At 48.8% G+C, this 22824-nt stretch overlaps 1 protein-coding gene across 1 annotated transcript in view; it reads right to left on the reverse strand.

The window, feature by feature from the left end:
• Positions 1 to 22824, reverse strand: part of Tudor-sn (Staphylococcal nuclease domain-containing protein 1) — a 51516-nt gene that overhangs the window by 9954 nt on the left and 18738 nt on the right. The window contains exons 6-11 of the mRNA XM_077672750.1: positions 22434 to 22687; positions 18206 to 18296; positions 13380 to 13471; positions 11291 to 11506; positions 6536 to 6861; positions 4043 to 4504 (exon numbers count right to left, since the gene is read on the reverse strand). Of these exons, the coding sequence (XP_077528876.1) occupies positions 4043 to 4504; positions 6536 to 6861; positions 11291 to 11506; positions 13380 to 13471; positions 18206 to 18296; positions 22434 to 22687 (1441 nt within the window). The remainder of the gene's footprint in view (positions 1 to 4042; positions 4505 to 6535; positions 6862 to 11290; positions 11507 to 13379; positions 13472 to 18205; positions 18297 to 22433; positions 22688 to 22824) is intronic.

The following is a 22824-nucleotide window of genomic DNA, read 5'->3' on the forward strand; positions in this document are numbered from 1 at the left end:
CAGACAAAAGTATGTTGTCGAGCTACTCTATGTCATGGTTGCCAGCATCATTTTTGGGAGGGACACATACGACTCGGAGATCTAAAAATTTCGATTTAAAAAGTTCTAGGGCGTTGTCAGCAAAACCGTTTCTCGTCAAGGTGCTTCAAGTGATGCCCTTTCATTTGGGATAGAGAATATATACTCGACAAAAATCGGTTGTCTGTCCCTTTAAGTGGCGGCTGGGGCACTAGAACTGAACTCAATAGCGTACTAACTGCGCAAAGGGGAAAACATGAGCTGAAGTGTCACAAGATACGTACAGATATACACATACACTGGAGCCCCGATTGCCGCATCTTTGCGCATACAACCCGCCCCTGCACATAGTCCGCACCCCCACTGTCAGACGGCCGGAAAAGAAAAGCAAAAAACCCCGGCGTCTTGCCCGCACATTTGATACAGGAACGACTGCCCCAAAGCTGCTGCTCAAGCAACACATCACATACTCTGTGGGCAGCAAAGGCATATGTTTAGCAAGTAGAATAATGCACTGACTGCAAGGCACTAATTCACTAATAAAATTCAGTTGTTAGAGTGTGCTCGTCCTTGTTTTTTCTTCCTTGTCCTTGTATGTTTTGCGCAATCGCTGCCATGGAAGGCTTAGTCAGTGTTACTGCGTAGGAGCTTCACGACAAAACGTGCACTGCCGTGAAGCTGCACTAAAGGGAAAACCCTGCGCAATATCGCACCACCACTTTGGCACTGAAATATTTGCACCTTTGGTGCGGGTTATAGGCGTGAGAATATGGTATCCTTCCCCGGGTTTTATGACGGACTAGAGGAGCCCCTGTAGAAATAATGCATTAAAAACCACAGTTCACGCCCCACCCGCATTAGCCAACGCCCAATGCGAAGCACGAAATGAGAGTGCAGCAGTCCTGTTCCGCAGACCTTAAGCCTGCCCAATCAGTTCTCTCCAGCACAGCCTTGGTCTTCATCGCATCTTTCGTCTGTCCCCCTCCAGCAACCATGTGCACTTCTTCTCCCTGTCCTCGCTGGCATCTCCTTCTGTATCGTAGTGGCCGCAGGGGCAGTGCGCAGGTGTTCATTCCTCCCAACCAGCAGCCAGAAAGGAAACACTGGCAGGTTTACGGTTCCACGTGTGCGTGTCGTGATCGCGTATGCCATGAGGGGATCGTGGCAGCGGACTGTGGTACAGTAGAATCTCGATGATACGATTCTGGGTGATACGAATTTCGGGATGATACGAATTTCTGAAAAGTCCCGGCAAAATTGCATTGTCTGCAATGGGAAAAATTTCAGCTGTTACGAACGGACCTGCGCGGCCCGGCGGATGATACGAACGAGCCGGCGAGGCGCCCGACTGCCGAACAAGCAAGTGACGGCTCTCTCTCCCCATTTGTCACTCTTCTTTCTCCAGAAACGGCCGGGCTGTTGTTTTCTGCTCGCGAAAACGCGCCCTGCATGCCCCATGCGCGCCGCGAAACCTCTCGCACGCTGCGCGCGCCACGGCCGGCGGCAACATGGTGGTGGCTTCGGCCGCGAAGTGGCACGGCCGCTTGAGCGACTGCTTCTAGCCGCTCTTTAAAATGCCGCTCAAGGCAGACACGAAGTTTCTTGTGCAGTAAAGGAGCTGATAACGTTGGCGAAAACGGCACTATAAAACACCATCCGCGCCGCTAGTGAAAGCGCCCGTAAAATATCTGCCGGAGTGCTAAGCCTAAACATCTCGGGCGGAGCCAGCGGGCTGTCTCGAGCGTTTCGTAAGTCGTCAGCGTCTTTTTCTGACCGAGGTAGGAGATACCGCGGGCGCGAAATCGTCAATACGGCCTTGAAAATACAGCGCGCGCAAAGCCGAGGCGTGCGAATCGCGTGCAAAAACGCACCAAGCGGTTCACGCTTGACTGTTGCGGCGTGTAGCGAGCTTGGACACCGGGAGTGAGGAGACAAGCGCGAAGCTCGGCGAAGCGTTACGCTGGTTACGCGCTCCAGAAAGGACTGCTTTGTGACGTGGGGGTTTAAAAAAAGCAGAAAAAATCATGGATTTGTTCACGCGAAAGTAAGAAAAGAAATAAACGAAAACTTTTTTTCAGCGCTCAATTTTTTGCTCTGTGTTGGTTCATACGAATTTCGGATGATACGAATATTTTTCGCGGTCCCGCGAGATTCGTATCATCGAGATTCTACTGTACAAGGTTTGTTTTAATACGGCGTTTTCAGCCCCTGCACAGCCTCATTCTTTTCGCATTTACTTTTCTTACTGATTTTGGGTTCTAGAGCCCTTCAAAGCTTCACTTTGTAGTTTACTTTCAAGCTTCTTGCAAATCTATTGCGCGAAACTGTATTTATAGGTATAATTATTGGTGTTCGGTTTTTACAACGCCCACATTTTACAATGCTTTTTCACGGTCCCAAGAAAATTGTATAATCGAGGTTCTGCTGCATGCGAAACTGCAACCATGTCCATACTGACTTCAGTCTCGTTTTCGATTTTGTTTGAGGAATACATTGTCGCTAGAATAAAAAATAAGGTGGTTGATTCCTCTGTCATAGGAATTGGTAAAACATGAAAGTGAAATGTGCAGCGAAATCTACAGCTGTGCATGATTTGCGGGTCCGGCTGGCGTCCGGCTGGCGGGTCGCTTCGGCAAAGGTGTATGACGGATATGACGTCAGTGAAATCTCGAAGTACCGCGGCATTAAAACACTTTTGTGTTGAGATATCAAACCCGAAAACAAACAACCCTAAGTATACCGTACTCTTTAGTACTAAAGGTTGCTTCCCCACCAGAAGACTCTGTGTGCAGGGGTGCACCCTTTACAGGCCGCTTGCTTCGTTGTACTGGCGTCACTTCCGTGACAGATATGACATCAGCGAAATAATCTTCGTGCATCCGGGAATAAAACACTTTCGTGTTTAAACTTGGCCCCACATCTGCTCACTCCATGCACATGATGCCAAAGGACGATGGCATTTCAACCACCCATGCCACTTAGTGCCTTTTTCCTCTCTTCCATACCCCTCCCACTTTCACCCTCTTCCTCCTCCTAGCCCCCTGTCCCTCTTCCCATCTGCCTTTGCTACCCCTGACTGAGCCCTGCCTGTCCTGTCTTCACCTCCTCCACCTTTCCCCTTCTAACGCTCACCATATTCCTACCCCTTTCCCCCTCCTACCTCCCATCCAGTTCTGCACATTCTCCCACTCATTTCTTCCCTCTCACACTCCCCTATCCTACTTCCCTTTCCCCTTCCATCTCTGTCGCCTTCCTTCACCCTCCCCTCCAACCTTTTGCCCCTCTTCCCCTCCCCAAACTCTCCCCCCCCCCCCTCTTATATTCCCCCACTCAATCGCACTCCTCGTCCTCCGCAACCTTCCCACTACACTTCTTTCCGATCCTCACCTCTTCCAATGCCCTTTTCTCACCCTCTCTCTCCCCCCCTCCAACCCCACCACACGTGCCCTCTCTCCCTGTTCCCTCCTCCCCCTCCCATCAGTCCTGCCTTCCATTCCCTGCTACACCACCTCTACATACCACCTGCCCCTTTCCAACCATTTGCAACAACCAATTGCAGTGGGTCTGTAGCCCACAAGTTTAATTGAGCAAGAATTTCGCAGTGATAATATGGTCGCAGTTAGCACAGTACCGGGATAATTGGAAGTCTATGGGTGAGGCCTTTGCCCTGCAGTGGGCGTAGACAGGCCGATGATAATGACGATGACATCTGGCTCACCTGAGTGATAGACAAACAGACCGGCAGTTTCCTGCTCAGGCACAAAAACCGCCTTCAATAACCCATTGGGAGTCTGCACTTGTCTTGTGCCACTTCATCCTGCAATTCACCCTGTGCGTACAGGTATCATGCTAGACGTACTTCAACTATCCTCAGCTATTCGTTATGACCACCATAAACAGGGCTATGAACAAAGGGTGTCAACGGGGTGTCAAAGGGGTGTCCTCAAAGGGGCGTCGAGAAAGGTGTCAAACATGGAGCTGCCAACAAAAGGGTGTCAAGGGGGTGTCAAAAGGTCTGACTCACCGTCATCGAAGAACTGCACGTAGAAGGAGAGGTCGGGCTTGACCTCCGTGACCACCACGTTGCGGTAGTTGACCTTGCGCTCGCCGCCGCCGGACGACTCCTTGGGTCCCCGCGAGGCCGCCTCCTCCTCCTCCTCCTGGGCCTCCTCGTAGTTCTCCCAGAGGCGCAGCTTCCGCCGCTTGGCGTCCTCCTCGGCCAGCTGCAGCGCCCGGAAGTGCGGCGACCGCTCGGCCGTGAAGTGCACCGAGGCCAGGCCTTCCTTGACCAGCGCGATGGACAGGTTCGCGCCGTCCACCGTGAGCCAGCCGATGAAGTTGCCGGCCTTGTCCATGCCCTCCACTTCCACCTCCACCTCTCGCTGGAGGCACAGCGACCGCGTGAACTGGAGGGCCTCCTCGCCGCACCGCTCGCCTGGAACCGTCTGGCCGGCCTGCTGCCGCGAGGCCCGCGGGCACGAAATGCCTGCAGCACAAGGGCACAAGCGGGAACGCGCACTTTTTCGATGCGTGCCACTCGCAAAATAAACTGCATTGTTTACGAGGTTAAACACACTCTGGGCTATAGCGCACCACAGTGGAGGCTCCTCCGGATTAATTTTATCCACACGGGGATTTTTAACAGGCGCTGGCATCTCAACACACGAATGCTTTCGGCTCCATCAGGAGCAAGTGAACTACTGCAGTCTATTTGGTGCATGTTGCTACCAGAAAAAAGAAAGTCACGCTACGGTGCCCTTTCCTTTTTTTCCTCCATACACTATTCCTTCAAAACAAAAATCACTTCCGAGTCAGCACAGTCTTTGTCTCTTCTTCTGTTCATTTCAATTTGTAGCGCTGATTTTTTTTTCAAATACAGTCAATCCCCGTGATAATTAAATCCCACGAGAATGAAATATTTTGGGATGCTGGCGAACGCCCATAGAAGCCCATGAATTTCATATTTGCAGCAATGAAATGTTCTAGAAAGCGTTCCTGCGTTAACAAAAATCGCTGCAAGTCTGGTCGGCATTTCGTCTACTCATTTGAAGTGAACAGTGTCCAAAAAGCGCTCAAATGCATTTTTTTTTGCACTGAAAATGCGGAAACTTCTGCCACAGCGCTGGCATGGCCGCCGCCATATTTGCTAACATAAAAGATTGTGCAACAGGCCACAGTGGAGGCAGCCTCACGGCGACACATGGTGCCTCACAGCCCGTCTTTGGCTTGGGCTTGTGCTACGGCTATTATAGCCAGCTACCACTGAACCGTGTGCATGCACCCGTTGTTTGCGCGTGTGGCAATCGGCACGTCTGCTCCAAGTTAAAGGCGGAAGTTTTGATCACTACACGATAAGGGCCATCACTGCCCAAGTCAGTGGCTTTCAAGTGGAAGAAGGGACGATGAGTTTTGAACCCCCCGCAGCTGGCTCTACCATTTCGGAAAGCAAGGGCGCCACTCTTTCATGGCGCACGTGCGCGAAACAAAAAAGTGACGGCTGTGGCCTTTCCGGACGTCAACAAAATGATGCTTGGTTAATTTTGTGGACAGCGTTGGCACAATGAGGTGCCACTGTCTGGCCAAGTTCGTGAACAGAAGAAGCTGGACTTCGCTTGCACGCTCGGACATAATCGGTGCCGAAGACCACGGAGAAAAACGTGCCGACTAGGCAAACCTGCAGGATGTTTTGTATGCATTTGATGCGGTTCGGTCGTTCTTAGGCATGCACAGCTAGCAATGAAGCACTTCTCGTAGTGTGAGCTGAGCTGCGAAGTTACTGCGTAATATAACCAACTTTTGGACATAAATTTTTGGTTTGCGGGTGATTTTCCTGTCGCTTACCGTATTTACATGATTGTAGGTCGACCCTTTTTTTCGAATTTGACAACCCAATATTGGGGGGTCGACTTAGAATCGAAGTCGAACCGTTTACCACTATTAACGGCAAGAGAGATGAGAAATCGGGGGTGCTACGAGGTAAGGACAGCTTTGCACCCTCGTTCCCATGGTTATGGTCTAAAGTGTGAACAGCATGGGGCGTTTTCTGCTCGCGAACAGGTACCTTTTGCATACTTGTCCACACACAGCAGCCACACTATTATACCATCCGTAATCCATCTTAATCCATCCTAACCCACTTTATAACATTTTAATCCCCAGTAATTCAACTTAATCCACCTCTGTGCCATCGTTACCAACTTTAATCCCTCTTCACCCTAGTTCATTTCAATCCAGCTTGACCCCACCCTGCTAACCATTACTATCAACTGCCCATAATCAACCATTAACCATCTCATTAATGACTGGCGAGCCTTGGTTCGCTTCTGACCTTGCTTGGCTCACTCGCGTTTTTGTACCGTTCGTACTGCCGCTGGGGCCATCATTCAAGGCTGCCCTCAACAACAGACAGACAGACAGACAGACAGACAGACAGACAGACAGACAGACAGAGAGAGAGAGAGAGAGAGAGAGAGAGAGAGAGAGAGAGAGAGAGAGAGAGAGAGAGCAGCAGCAGTACCGGCCAGCAGGAAGGTGGCGAGGCAGTTCTCGCGGGGGACGTAGAGGCGGAGGCGGGAGCCGCTGGCCACGAACTCCACCACGGCCTCCATCTTGCCGGCCCGCTGTAGGAAGGGCAGGAACTGCTTGGACTTGGCCAGGTCCCCGGCCAGGTCAACCACGCGGTGCACGGAGGCGTCCTTCTTGGAGTGCAGGCCCCGGGCCGACTTCTGCGCCTTCATCTCGGCCGCCAGCAGGTCGTTGTAGAACTGCGAGCGCTGGTCGTCGTCCTGCCGGTACCGCACCACCGTCGCCAGGCCCTTGCCCACCAGGGCCTCCGCCACGTTGCTGAAACACAAAAGCGTCAGCATGAAAAGAGGGTTCTTAAAAAGACAGTGGCGCCATCTCGCCGCCATCTCAGGCAAGATGGCACTTAACACAACCAGCACCACAGCCAGTAAAGCCAGATGCCCGGCTGAACTTGTGCAACGCTTCACTAAGCCACTGCTGATCTGAATCTTCAAGCACTAGTCAGGGGTGATCCAGCCATTCGAACTATTGGAGCAATTTTTGGAGCTGAAAAAATGTTATTTTGGAGCACTATTGTATCAGAGCTTGATTTTGGAGCAGCTTGGGAGCAGCACAAAACTTATGTTGCAGCTTCATTTATCTGGAGATAAAGAAGGCTGGCAACCATTCAGGCAACCATTCAGGCCATTTTGCAAAGACTCTAAAGCTGGTAACTAAAGCACCAAAAATGTGTGCCCCCACAGCCTTTCGACACCACTGCAAGTGAAGCAGATGACAAGCGTTTCTTTAACTTAAAAAAAAAAAACACCAAGTAATCATTACGAAAACTTACTGATACCAAAAGGGGGCCCATTTTATTTACAATAAAATTATTTCACTATCTCAAACATATTGCGCTGATTTGTTGCTTCTTGCCGTTTCGTTCAGTTCATCCAGCTCGGAGGGTCCGGCTCGACAATATTTAGACAGAAAATATTGCACTTCACACACATCTTTGCCTTCTTATTAAGTTCATTCAGCTCGGAGAGGGTGTGGCTAAAGGCAGAGTTGCCTTCTGCTAATAAAGCCTGCCCTGATGAAATAACGTTTTCAGCCCTTTTCAGCAACGCACGGCATGAGATCCCCTTTTCTTCGAAATTCCTCCTGAGCCGCTTTTCATTGCCGACATCAGCACCACATTCCCGGCCACTCAGGCGGTGGATAAGAGCAATATGAAGGGGCTTTATTTTCAATACCGTCACAAGGAATGAAAAAAAAAAAAAAAAAAAAAAGAACAAAAAACAAAGACAAAGAGAAACCCGCTGCGAAAATCCCAAACGGCAAGTTGTTTAAACTTGCGCTGATGCAGTTTTGGCTAGCGCTACTCCACATCAGTAGCCCTAAATATAAGGCCACACAGTAATAAAACGATTCGCCACGAGCGCAGAAAAGTATAGACTCTCGTTTGTGCATCTTGTCACGAGTGGCCGAACGTCAATCGCTAGTTTTCTACAAGCGATACACATGAAGTAATGCCATTATGCTTGTTTGCAGCAGTGCGGGAAACCACTCCGTTGCATGCCGCCTTGCCGAATCACCATCTCTGCTCCGAAGCGGCACCGTGGCTGCACTATTGCTGCACTGTGGCTGCACCATGAGCAGAGCTCGGCTGGGGCAACCGAATAATCGAGCGCACCGCTTCCTCCAAGTTGCCAACCTAGGAACCATCGTGCTGGTTAGCGGCAGAATGATCGTCTCTCGCTTCAGCTGGTTTGAGGGGACAACTCTCGGCTGAAAGCAAGCGGTTCGGAGCATTTGGCGCAAGCAAAACACCACTGGGCGCAGCAGGGCGCAGGAGAGTACAATTGTAGCAAAATGGCGCAAATGGCGCAGCTGCATCACCTCTGCAAATGGGAACAGCGCATCGGAGGGAGCGAAAAGCAGTCTTTCTCGCAACAGGGCACGTAGCACGCAGCAGGCTACCACGTGAATCACAGCTCGGGCGACAACGGCAGCACGGGTGGAGCAGCGTCAACGTGGCAATGGCAAACACTGGCCGCAGGTTATGCAGAAATGGGTAGGCCACGTGTCGCACACAAAACACCAGCGGCTGGTTAAAGCGACACCTAAGGCTGAATTAAATTTTGTGTTAACTGAAAGATCATACGTTTCGTAGCTGGCTCTCGGCTTTTGTTCGATGAGCAACCATGCGTTGTTTCCCGAGAAGAAACATGGCCCTTCTCTCCCACTTCCCTTTCATTTGTTCACAACGTAGACATCGCGTCCCAAAGTAGGAGCGAGGCACCGGGGCGGTCTCGAGCGTGAACGGTTGTCGCTAGACAACGGTAGCTTTATGTCGCCAAGCCGCGGCCGTCCATCGGGAACGTTTGCTGGCTTTCACTTTTATTGTTTATCACCGATGGAACGAGAAATGCATTTCACCGCTCCAGCAGCCGGTATGCTGCCTACACGGGACACCCAGACCACATCACGCCGACTGCCGAAGCAGCGAAAAGCAACCTTTAAACTACCACATAAACCGGAATATAGGTTGACCTTCAGGTGGGAAAAGTTGACAAAAAAAAATAATTCGGCACAGAAGCGCACACACAATGTCTACATTTATTTTCAACGCCCGTCCGTCACTGCCATTCACTATGCCTGCCGAAGTCAGAGTCGTCCAAGGATGACTGCTTTTCCCTGTCATCTTCAGTGCCATCGAGCGCGTTGCTGATGGAGCACTTCCTAAACGCTCGTGCAACCATGTTGTCGGGCAGCGACTGCCCAGAGAAGGACACCCAGCTTGACACGGTCGCGACGGACGGTCTCCGCAGCTGGCCCGTAGGTGCCTTTTCGTTGTCGCCAACTATCCACTCATTGTACAGTTCGCGGAGCCGGTCCGTGGATGGCCTCCACTGTAACTGGCAGCGATCGTGAGCGAAGTTCCCCAACCAAGTACGCCACTCTGTTCTCCAACCACTTGACGTCCACAGAACGATCTGTTCCGGGGGTTGCACGCGCTCAGCTTAGCTTTCTGGCTCTGCCAGTACCACACACTTTTCTCGAAAACGCCAAACTGGCGTTGCCATATTCCCATTCTGCTTGGCGACTCGATCGCCCTCAGCTTAAATGCAGCAGTGAACTGGCGTCGACTTCCGCCACTCATCTCGGAGCAGACACGTACAGAAATGCACGCACGCTCGAGTAAAAGACGAAAAACTAGAAAAAAGCGAAAAGCAAATAAAGGCTTGATAGTGCGAGAGAGCAGTCCGACACAAAGGGCGATGGCGACAGACTACGCTTGCACATTGTTGCCAGACAGCAATTCACATTCTGCCAATGACTGCTACATGAGACAAGGGGTGACTTTTGTGCGGATTTTTTTGGAAAAAAACTCGACCTATATACTGGTTTATACGATATCATGCAGTCGTGGCTGCTGGCTAGGTGCCACTCGAGCGGGCACCTTCACCTGGCGTTGCCCAGCCATCACGTCCATCTCACATTTTCTTCTCTCACACAACGTGCCAACCTGGCATGAAAAACACACTCGCTTCCAGCACTGGTCTTGAGAGTTTGCGTGGCCGAGGCCCAGCCTGGCCCAAACATAACAAGACTAAGCTACGTGCGCACGATTTACGGATTATTTATCAACAGCGGCTCACAGTGAATGGAAAAGCAAACGTTTGGATGGTTTGGATAACCGCCAGCACTACCGTATTTTCCCACGTATAACCCGCACCAGAAATGCGAAAATTTCAGTGGCCAAGTACGGGTGCGGATAATACGAGGGGATTTTCCTTTAGTGCAGCTTCACGGCACTGCATGTTGTATGCGAAGATGACCTTGTATACAACAGTGAGGAGGACTGTGGCTCAAGAGATAGCTCTAGCGAGAGCAGTGACACTAAATGAATTGTTACTTTCGCCTTGCGGCCTTTTCTGTCGCTTTTTCTGTCTACACAGTATGTGATGTGTTGCTTGAGCAGATGCTTTGGTGCAGCATTTCCTGTACCAAATGTGCGGGCAATACACGAGGATTTTCTTTCTTTTCCAGCGGGCTGAAAGTGGGGGTGCAGATTATATGCAGGGGTGGATTATATGCGTGAAAATACGGTAATTGCCCTAACCTTTCACCGGCGATAAGGTTTGAACCGGGTGCAGGCACGCTTCCTGCCGGGGATATCGCTTGCAGAAGCTCGGGCATTCGCTGTGGTAAGTCACTGACAGGACTGATTGCGAACCAATGCTTTTCCAAAGCAAAACTGAAAGCCCGATGGCCGACACTGAAGCGCGAGGAAAGGAGCCTGTCTTGTAATGTACGAGAACTGTTACGTTTTTTTAAATTACATTTGCTCACGCAAAGTTTTGACTTCCATTTATTTCACGTTTTCAACCACTCAGGAACTGCCATTTATAGATGCTTCTCCAACGAGCTCTCGCCGCTCACCACTTTTGTGACGTCACAAACCATGGTACCCAAAACAAAAATGTACGGGGCGCCATCGCCCGCTTTCACGTTTATGGCTTTACTAAACACCTGCTAGTTGCGAGATTGGTGTGTTTAGAAGATTCTCGGCGCCGCAATCTACCGATACAGGCCAACTGGTTTCCACCCATCAGTGTCCCTTTAATCGCCTGTGTGGAGTGCATCTGCTCATTTGTGTTAATGAGCTAAACTTGTATTTTGTCTTCATGCCCCCCCCTGGCGATGGTGAGAGAGCGAGACAGAGATAGCCAGAGAGACAGAAGCCAGGCCCAGTACTCACATGCCCCCGATGGTGACGGTGCAGCAGGTCTTCTCGGGGAAGGAGTTGGAGGCGGGCTGCTTGTAGTCGATGCACACCTGCACCTGCTTGCCGATGAGCTTCTTGCGCAGGAACTCCCGCGCCTCGTACATGAACGGGATGTCGTACAGGGGCCGGAAGGAGCGGTCCTTGCTGCCGGCCGTGCCCTCCTTGCTGGCGGGCTGCTCCTCGGGGCGCCTGGGGCAGGTTCCGGGAACGGCTCGGTCGGCACTCTCGAGACTACAGGTGGTTACTTGGTGGCAGTCGAGACTGCCTGCCGCAAAGGCAAACATTGCCTCGCGTGCATCGTACCATACTTTTTCATTTTACACCAAACTGCTCAAATCTCCCAATATTCATTCCTTTTCTTTTTCTTCTCACTCATCTCACTTTTCCCCATACAGTGCACCTCTGCTGGACAAACCCCGCCAGCATCACTAATCTACATACTCTCTCCCTCGCCCCCTCTCTTTGAAAGGACTACGTGGCTTACACGCAGTCACTTCGTTGGATACCGCAGAGGGAGAGGCTGGGATGAATACGGCATCCGTCTCGCACCGTCCATGCCTAAAGAAAGTTGGCAGAAGCACGAAGGCTGAAAGCGTGTCCAATCGACTGTCAAACCTTCAAAGGCCCCAATGGCAAACCGAGAACGAAATTATGTGCGACGATTTTTGGCGCACCAGGTACATGCATCTACGGACGGTGTAAATGTATTCCGATGCGTGGTTTATGAGACGAAGGCAAGCTACAGCGCACTCCTCCTCTGTGACCGACGCGTGTACCGTCTGATCGAGAAGCACTCCTTCTTGGCGATTCTCGAGTGACCACGTGTTCAGACAGTGGAAGGCCAGTTTCGCACAGGCGACCTCCGTCCAGAGGTCTCCTCAGCTTTCTCAGTCGACCAGCCGCTCTATGGGGTAATGCATTAGTCTTTTGACAGAACGCCATCAGTCCCAGTAAGGAAGCTTTCACTTTTAAGGGGACTCACTGGTCTTAAGAAACTTTTCTTTTTGCTTGCCAACCAACTTTAATGAAACTTAATGGGCTTGTTCAGTTTTTTGGCTGATTTCAAATATACGATTGGTTTTAACATAGCAGAATTTGTTGAAGAAATACAGTGTTTTGAAATGAATTTATTGAGGCACTTGTTACGGGGGTTTAGAGCAATTTCGCTTTATCAAGCTCAAAGATGAATTATATGCACATAATGGCAAAGGTCCACTCTGCCAGGCTAAGCTATTTTTATTCATTTCAAAAGCTTTTGCAAAGTATGAAAGAAGTGAACATTTTATACCAACAATTTCTATAAAATTATTTCATCATTACTCAATTTTGCTTACAGGTGAACAGCGACAGAGTGATAAAAATAGCATAGCCTGCCAGTTCAATTCAATGCGAATACAATGATACCAGTCTTGTCATCCTAGCTCAACAGGAACATAACAAAAACCCCCGTAAGGCGGAGCACAGTCTCGCAAAAAAAGAAACTGAGAAAAATGCATTTGAAGTTTCTGATCATGGTAACTTTCATTACAGCACAGCTACAATAACAAAAATGGCATCACTGTGTAGCTCAGTTCTTCATGAAGAAATGTGTCTGTACCCCAAAAATAAGCGTAAAACATTCAGCGTAAAGCCAAGCATAATCTCTGAAAACAGTTGAAAAAATGTAGTAGCAGTGCAAAAGTAGAGAAAAGTAGCAGCAGTGCAAAAGAAACGATCTTCCTAGCTGCACTACATGCTTAGATGTACCTCTCGAGAATTTCCTATCCCTGCAATACCACTCGTGCCGAAAAAGCGGGGAATTGTGAAAAATTTGTTATTTTCTTGGCGAAATCAGGCCTCTGTGGCTTTTATAACTACCTGGTACTGTTCCAAGCACAACATTGTTGGAGGAAAAGCTGTGCAAATAATAAAAAAATGCTTTTGGGGGCAATTTTTCGGTCCCAAAGGCCTATCTGCCACCTTAAAAGAAGGAAACAGCCTCGGACTAGGGGGGGGAAGCGTGCCCGGAAGGGTCCCTTGCAGCACACAGGACCTTGAGCCAGAAGTAGGCCTTCTCTCTCACCGAGGCGGCCGGATGCTGGAGAGGAAGATCTTGCGGTGCTCCTTGTCTCCAACCTTCACAACCAGGGCGTCTGCGTTGATCACCTCAACCACCTGGCGGCCCCGGGGGCAGAAACGGAAAAAATCCATTAGAGCAGAAAAACTGCACGGAGCAGTGGCGCCACAGGCGAACAATTTGGAGCAATTTTCAGAGAACAAAAAAAGAAAGAAACTCTCTTGGGACACTTTGGAGCACAGAAAAGTCAATTTCGGAGCACTTTCTGAAGCAACTAACCTGAGATTTCGAGGCTGTTCGTATACTGCAAGAGATATACAGACAAACAACTTCCTTGATAAATTCTCAGGAGCCTCATTAAAAAATTTTTTTCAGTCATTTTCATCATGCGGCCTGCGAGCGAAACCTGGTAAAAACTAGAGGGGTGGCAACTCAGATCTAGAGAGCCGCTCTGAGCAGCCTCTAATATTCCAAACGCATAGGACTGATCTTATCTGTACGGTATTGCCTGGAAAGTGAGAACCATAAAAACCAGTTTTGCCTTCCAGGCCCAAACTTCAAAACAGTCGTAACCAGTCTTCCGGCAGTTGTTTTACAAAAGCTGTTCCAAAATGAAATATAAAAGTCTGAATAAATTTGAATGCAGTCGTAGACAAAACCAAATTTTATATCTGCAGTCAGAATGTAAAACAACACATGCCCCCCAATTTTCATCATCACAACCACAAAAAATAAAGTTTTTGATCAAAGACCCTAAAAAGACAAGTCCTGTGACACAAGCCTAGTGAAAACAGAGCTGATGCTCGCGGTGTGTTTGTACAGAACCAAATGTGGCAGCGTTATTCCAACGGAAGAAGCTTTTCTGCGAGAAAACTACATCAAAGTTGACCAGCGAAAATCTGAGAGAGTCTGGCACTGCCCGTGGACATGTTACGCACACCTGAAGGCACGCCGCTGGTGCCCCTGGACAGCCCAGTAAAAATCAACGCGGGCCCTCAACGTCGCCAAAGCATTATTTCATTTCAACTCTTGTGCGCCACAATTTTCTCGCAGGTAAGGTCCGAATGCAACGAAGTTTCAGTGCGCAAGATACCAAGGACTTTCTTTCCCCTTTGAAGTATGCCCACAGTGAGGCAGAACGCACGAGCAAATGCAAGGACATTAGGGGGGGACGAAGGTCTTAAAAGTAGCTTTTTTATTTATGGGTAGAAACTAGGGGTGTGCGAATATTCGATTTTCGAATTCGATTCGAATATTTCTTGCCCGAATAATTCAATTCGACTTTCGAATACCCAGCATTCGGACTTTCGAATAATTCGACGTGACGAATATTCGGAACGCTGCCAAAGTTGCGGCTAGATTAGTGTGGCCCTTACTGACCCTAACGTCGAAAGGTTTTGGTCAAACAATTGCCAGCGACCCGTTTTCGGCCAGGAAAGTTGTCTTTGAGGTTTGGACATATCCCTCCTTTTCGCCCGCAGAGACGTCATTGCCGACATGTAATTGGATAGTTCCTCGATTTTTTTGCGTCACTGGCGTACACGGAAAGAGCGACACAGCAGTGTTTAGCGTGCAGAAAACGTTCCTCACATACGGGTTTTTGTAATAATGAGGTGCGTTGCCGTTTTCAGGTCATTGGAAACAAATATGATGCGTCCCACTCGGGACAAAACAAATTACTACGACGACGCCATTTTGTGATGGCGATGACACTGACGCTTCCCCCCTGATATTCGGACGTAAAATGTCATTTTTCTTTTGTTAATTAATTTTATCACACGACTGTGCAGCCGCAAAATAGCGTATAATTATGGTATTGTTAAATTTTTGTGATTCTGGCCTTGCTGTAACACACTATCATCACCCGTCCTAGACCCTTTCTCGACGCCTATCCATAGCCAATCTGACGGTTGTCGCCGTCGTCGCCACGGTCGTCGCACGCCCGTGATTCTCCTCCTGTGTAACGTCCGCGTGCCGTGCCATTCAGCATGAACAGCCACGGTGAAAAACGAAGTATACTTTGGAAGTTTTTCGAGAAGGCAAGTCCGTCCTCTGCTATCTGCAAGAAATGCGGCTCCGCGCTCAAGACGCCGGCAAGCACGACAAGCCCGCTCTTGAATCACTTGATGGGCAAACACCACGTTCACTACTTGGAGATTTGGAGAATTTGTAATATTTTTAACATGACAGTTTGTGATTTCTTCAATTCCTTTTAGTGTATTTACTATTTAGAGCTCAAGGACATGAGCATGTGTTTATTAGTGTCCAACCTACTTGTTCTTCCAAAAAACGCTTTGGTATTCGATATTCGACATTTTTGTCCACTATTCGACACTATTCGATTCGAATTCGATTCGAGATCAAATTTCACTATTCGCACACCCCTAGTAGAAACGTATGAACATTTGCACGCAAATGTATTTTTCTCTGTAGATTTCAAATATGCAATTATATTCGAGCTGCTGCTGTTAGTTCGAAAGTTATCATGCAAAATCTACACCGTAATTAGGGAATTTCTAACGCAGCATTAATGAACTTTCGCACTGCATTTTGTAGCTTTTTATTACATGAATTGATAGAGTTTCCATACCCGATGACATTCTTCGTTTTTCTCTAAAGTCATGGCATCCCAAAAAAAATATGTCAGGTATAAAAGATGGCAATATTCGATATTTTGGCTCACCAAAACAACTGGCAGTCATTACTTATGCATGGCCTAAATAGAAAAACTAAGAATGTCATCAGGTACCTCAGGTTGTACTGAAAAAAAAAAAAATTGGTACCAAAATTGACCTTATGAGCAAAAAGAGGTTTTCAAAAAGCTGCGTAAGGCTGAGGTAAACGACCAAAGACATGAAACTGAGAAAACTGCATTTGAAGTTTGGCCATCTGTTTTGAAATGAACGGTCAGTAGTGTAACTGCAGTATTTCCCTGTAACAAAGACATGTTCTTCCCATTCTCAAAACTGTCTGTATTCCAAAAATGTCAAAGATACCACAGGCCAAGTAATGTACACCACCAGGAATTCAGCAAAACTTATAGACTTCAAATCGGTTGGCATATTGCTGGCGTTGTGAAAACAGCAACAGCCCTACATAAACTGGCATCATTCATTACAGTGCACTCTGGTACCCAGAATATTGGGTATGGCGGAGGAGGTAGGGGTGACACTTGCTTCAGATGCCCCCCGTTTTTTTTTTATTCTTTAGTGAGGCTATTTTAGTCGTGGTTTTTGCGCAGGAAGTTTTTGCGCAGGTAGTTTTTGTGTAGGTTTTTGCTCAGGATACAGGGGTGGGACACCGTGCAGTGCGTTCCCTGCAAATGCATCACATTGTTGGCCCTGAAAAGAGCCTTTTAGGGGAAAAAAAAAAAAGTAGCCGAAAGGCAAGCTTTGTTGGCCTATGGCAGTATGGCAGGAAACGTTCGGGCAATCCTGTGACAAAACACTGAGCTTTGATTTTGCAACACTAAAGTTTTAAGTGGGGGCTTTCACAAGTTGCAGAAGGCTTGCTGTACCACTCCAATGTGTTACGACCGTCCCTTGGTCATCCACGTGCCATCGAACATGACATCAATGTTGTTGCTGCCAAATGTTACGATTTTGTGTGCGCAGTCACTGGAGTACTATCCAAGGAACGTCATCCCGTAAAAATTGCTTAAATTCGTTAAGTATTAGCCGAGTTATTGCTCATTAAAAGGGGCCACCCATAAGGCCTGGGGCTCTCCTCCTCTAGTAGCTCCTCCGAAGCACTCTGGAAGCCATGACGTCATCGACCCGGTGAAAGACCACCAAGAGAAACAGGGCAATCCATCACCCTCCTTGATGTACGTGTAGTCATTTGCTGCGCTAAGCCCTGCGCGCGCTTTTTTTTTAACCTTCGACGCGCATGCTCCGCCCACCAGATCCCGGTTGCACGGTGAGCGCTGTCGCTGTGGTTCGCGTTCGCGGCGGCGCACTGGGCAGTATCTCGTGCATCATAGAGGCGCGTCAGAGCCAGAAAGAACTGCGTCGGAGCGCGGCAGTGTGGCGGCAAGGTATGGTTGGTGAGCCAGGAGAGAAAGTGAAATCTTTTTTTCGTGTTTGTGCGGCCCTTGCTTTACGCAGAGGTGTAATATTTGGTATACGTTGTCGTGAAGGGGTACTCTAGCGATTGCGCGGTTCGAATGGCAACCTTTGGAAGCCTATTTAGGGCCCCCTTTAACCCGTGTCTCTTCACTGCACCACAACCTGCACAGAGTAACAATAAAGAGTCACCTAACGGTCACAAGTCGGGGCAGCTGAGGAAGCAGTAAAGCCATTGCAGTGTTACATCTCCGTCTGATCATGTAATGTCTCCACTGCACATCAGCACTTTCCCCACTTTCTTCTTGCGACCCCCCCCCCCCCCCCCCCCCCCCCAACCTCCTGTTCCCCACCATGTCCGCTACAACGAACGTAGACAGCCCGTCGTGTGCACCATGCCAAAGCCCGTGCAGTCGGCACAGCAGCTTGCTTGGTAACAGTGGCGGCTTGCTTTGTTCCCTGCCGCTTCTCAAGAGCACGGCAGCAGCAAAGTGTGCCCTCATCGGCTGCGTTCAGTCACAACCATCACCGATGGGAATCAGCTTGAATAAAAACGAACGCACAGGAAGGGGGAGAAGCCCTCTCGCCCTTCCTCTGTGTTCGTTTCTACTCAAGCCGATTCCCATCGGAGACGTACCAACTGGCCCAGACCAGAGCCAAGCTGCCCCCAGCTGCCCTGCCACCCCAACTCTGCTCCCAGTCTACCGGAACACTGGCTGCATCCGCGGTATTCGGCTGAGACGCCGGCAGGAGGAGGAGGAGACGCACCTTGCCCTCGAAGCGCTGCTCCTTGGCGTCGATGGGGATGCCCGTGGGCGTGTAGTCCTTCCAGAGGCGCAGGCGCTTCTCCTTGGCCTCCCTGCGTGGCACAGGCAACAAGAGGGCGGCAGGTCAGGGACAGAGCTGGGCCACAGGCAACAAACTCTTCTGGCACACACCCGCCTGTCTCGCGCTCATCTCATTCGCGCGCACCCTTATCATCGTCACGGCTGAGTGCCACAAACAGGAAGACGGACGAGTGCAACCAGAGTGCAACCGGAAAAGCCCAAATGACAATGAACAAGACACCCGATGCTGTTGGTTTTCATTTGGAGCATTTCAACAAAGCACGGAGTTTGCCCCACCACAGTTCTCAAATTCCCCCCCAAGTTTCACGTATTTGAAATTCCCAGACAGAGCAACATTTTACGCAGTGAACTTCAATAGATCATACACGCCTACATCCCAACGCCAGTACATTTACTAACGAAGACGTTCATATATCGTTGTAAACTCTCCCATTATTAAAATGTGAAGGCTCTTAAAGGGAAGCTGAAGCGCTTTCCAAAAAAATTTGAGTTAGATTAACAGTTATGTAGTTTCTTGCGCGCTGATTCCGAATGTCACATTGAAATTTATCGTACATGAGTCCAAGTGGCATTTATCTTGCAAAAAGCGCGGCCCCGTTTGAAAGACGCGCGCTTTTCGTCTTTTGACGCCCCTGATTGGGTGCGCCCGTCATGACGTCAAAGGAGGACACCCTTCGGCCGCGTGGGTTATCGGAAGCATTGCGAACGATCGCACGGTTGCCTTTGCGGCAATTTAGCTTGCAGTTTAATTTTCGCACATGACTGGAAGTTTGTTTTATAATTTCCCGTGCTGTTGGTTCAATTATCTTGGAGCTTAAATTTGCTTTACACGACAGAGAACCCCAAAGCAGTGACTGTGACGTCGACTAGTGGGTTCCATCAAAATATTTTTGAATTAGGCAACCAGCATAGGGGGATTTTATACCTTATGTTAATATTAGGTACTGTCTTAACTGTTTCTTATTATACACAAAACCATTTATGCTGAAGATTAATGGACGTTTTATAAAGAATCCACCAGCGAAAAGCACGTACGTGCACTGCGCGAAAAAATAGCGTTCATGCGCTGTAAACGTATATGCGAGACACATCTTGTCGGTGCACGCATAAACCAACAAGCAGAGTCTGCTTCCGCATTTTCTTTATTCGTTGTCGCCCACTCATCCGCGTACACAGACTCACACGCGCGCGTCATTTCGGCAGCGGCGTTACGGCGCCTCCGCGATTGCTAGCTGCACTTCGATGAGTGCCGTCTTTCTGCTTCACATGCATTTATTCTGAAAACACTGCAGCATACTAGTGCCTGCTCAGCATTATTGGCTATAGTAGGGCTTGATTTTCGCTTGTGCGTTGCGCATTCTGCTACAATATTACGGCCACCTCGTTATAATTAACAGACCAGTCAGACAAGGCAGTTTCGTTGTAGTTACGTTACTCTAGGTAACAATCACCAAACGTTTGTGATAATGAACAGTTGGCCTGTTTCAGCATTTCTAGATTTAAGCATTTACCGCGCTAGTCGGACAGAGGCCGTATATTTACTCTTCGCTTCTATTTTTTTAGTATCATCATTATATATATCACGGATTATCACTGCAGCACACTTGAGGTTCAGTGACAACAAGTACTTGCCAGGTTATAATATGCAGCCACACGGAATCTTGGGCAAAAAATTAGGCCCTCGCAGTCAACACAAATTATGGCACGGTGGTGGTTGGGAGTGGTGTTTTTTTTAATTCCAGACAAACATCACATTATTGTGACATGTATACTTGCAAAATAAGTAATCTGGTTGTCTTGATTCTTTTACATTGTAGGAATACTGTTTACCTCTTAGCCGGGAGAGAACTTCTATCAGGATTGGCCCCTTGTTTTAGTTTCGCCAAAGAATTGTTTTTTTGAACACTGTCCCGAGTCTATAGGGAAAGAAAACCGACGCGTTTAACGAAACAAGTATTTCCTGAACAAATGTGACTTGGTTTCTGGAATGGAACGAAACATCCCCGGCCAAAGTACAGCAGTATTCCCCATCCTTCCTAAATATAGAATCTAATGTGAACATTCACGTCCGTCGGATCAAAAAAAAAAAAAAAAAAAAAAAAAAAAAAAAAAAACGTATTGGAGCGGTTTACAAAGTATCTAACGTAGTGTAGTATATTCTCTGTGATCAAGCACAGCCACCTCGGCTTTCGCTTCCGTAAGTTATCAAGCATCCCGGCGTGGCATAATTCTGCTTAGCAATACGGCATAATAACGTATGCCTCGTTTGGCGTTCGTGCTTACTTTTTGAACACGAAAATTGTACAAATGAGTGCTATCAACCCCAACAACGACAAGTATCATTCACAAGGAAACACGGCGAAAAGAGCATGGCCGAGGCGGCCGATCCGGCCGGAAGTCCAGGTATGACGTTTTTCAGCCGGTTTTCGCCCGCGCTCTTCGGTCTTCCGGCATCGCGCGGCGAGATGGGGGTGGGGCATCGGGCCACTTTTGTTTGCTCATTGCGGCGCTTATATTGCATGTATTGCGAAAATATTTCGTACACGGGAACTATTCAATGTGTACTTGCTGCTAGTCAACTTTTCTTTTAATTCTAAAACCGCTTCACCTTCCCTTTAACAAGAGTACCGATGCTTACGACTGCTTTACACATGCCCAGAACTTGACTTGTACAGGTATGCATTTGCATAATTGTAACATGCACCTTTTCTTATTGAAACTAGGCATTCGAAAATGCCGGCGCATTACAACTGGACTCAACTCAAAAACCCCAAAACTGCAACCCCCAACACTAAACCGAAACGAAATGGCTCACTGAAGGCTTCGTTGATGCGAAGTAATCATTTTGGCAGAAATGGAAGAGACCCAGGCAGCGCCCCAAGCGTAAGGCGTCCCGGAGTCACGTGTTTGCGATTTGCGGGGGGGAAAAAAAAAGCGTTTTTAAAGTTCAAAGGTTCACGGAAGGGTTTAAAAGGCTGCATACAGCGTGTGCGGGTTGATGTCCAATAAAATGTTTTGTGCAATTCTCAGGCATCTGTTAGTTTCATTAGTTCGTGTGCACAGTAGAATCGGCGCCAAGTTCTTCTTGTTAGCATTTCACCCTCGGATATCTCGATACCCAGAGCAGGTAAAAATGTAATTGTTTTTGCTTCCAATACCTAAGTATGTGGAGAATACAATGTTGGAAACAAGTTAAATTATTACTGCGTTCAATCGACACCACCTGTGAGCCATTTCTGGCAGAGTGTTTCAGCGTGTTGTAAAATGACCCAACTTTTCAGCGTGTTGTAAAATGACCCAAAAAAGCTGAATCAAAAAAGTGCTTCCAGCGTTGTATTCTTTAGTCATCTGTTTGCCAAGCCACAAGGCAATTGCCATTCTGTATGGTGCAGTTATTTTGTAATTGTGACCCAAAATAATGGCAATTAATCATTATTTATCTAAAAGAATTATCAACTTGCAAAAAATCCAATCGCACAAAAAACTCCATAATACTCTGCAGTTTCATTAGAATTGGTTAGTAAATAAAAAGTAGCTCTAATACCCCTGTCACACGGGCACTTTCAATCTGGATTGAAGCAAAGCGCAGTGGACTTTTGAAGTGCGCTCGACGCCCAATCGAGAAGTTGCACCAGTTGCACTCGCGTATGCCAGATGGCGCTAAAACTGTACTTTGCGGCCGGTGTTTGGTAACTTTGCGCGGTCATAGGTATACGGAACTATAGAAATGTTACTGCTTACTTATTTCGGTGAAGTTATTTGATACAATTTGTGGCGTTAGTTGAACTTGTCACCTTCTGTGCCACTAATAGGCGGGGATGAGAGTGTCACAGCTTTCCCCTCATTGCTCTTGAGAAGCCAGGATTGAGACAGAGCGGGATTGGGCTCGACCGCGATTGAAGCTGCGGCGTAGCAGCGCCAGATCCAGATTCAGCTCGATCGCGATTGAAAGTGCCTATGTGACAGGGGTATAAGATGGCCGCCCCCGTTAATTTCTACTCCATTACAATCATGCAAAAATGGTCATTTTTTCTCCCACTCGTGTTTCTCAAGCCCGGGACGCGTCTCTGCCCTGCCATCACGGCTCACAATCCCTCCCAACCGACAAGACGTGCGAAAGGCAGGAAAGGGAGCGGACAGGGACGCACTTCTCGGCGGCGCGCAGCCGGTCGGCGCCCCCCGTGACCGAGGCGAGGCTCCAGTCGATGCACTTGGCGAATCCGGCACGCAGCAGGCTTTCGGCGATGTTGCCGTTGGGGTGCAGCACGGTCCCGACAAAGTTCTGGTTGGTGGCACCTTCCAGCACCACCTCCACGTCCCGCTGGAGCAGCCGCGACTCCGTGAAGTACTTGGCCTCGTCCGCATACTGCGCGTCGGGCTCGCCGGGCCGCGAAGACGGGCACTGCGCACACCGGGACGACACTGGTGTCACCCTGGGTGCAACCTCGCACACAACCAAGAAGACGCACTGTCCCCCTCGTTGTGGTTACCTACGAGGACATCTCCCCCGTCTCTATCAAATGGGCTACGCCAGGTGTT

The sequence above is a fragment of the Haemaphysalis longicornis genome, unplaced genomic scaffold (assembly GCF_048455015.1).
Source record: "Haemaphysalis longicornis isolate Haplotype H1 unplaced genomic scaffold, Haemaphysalis longicornis Haplotype H1 scaffold_6, whole genome shotgun sequence".
Classification (NCBI taxonomy): domain Eukaryota; kingdom Metazoa; phylum Arthropoda; class Arachnida; order Ixodida; family Ixodidae; genus Haemaphysalis; species Haemaphysalis longicornis.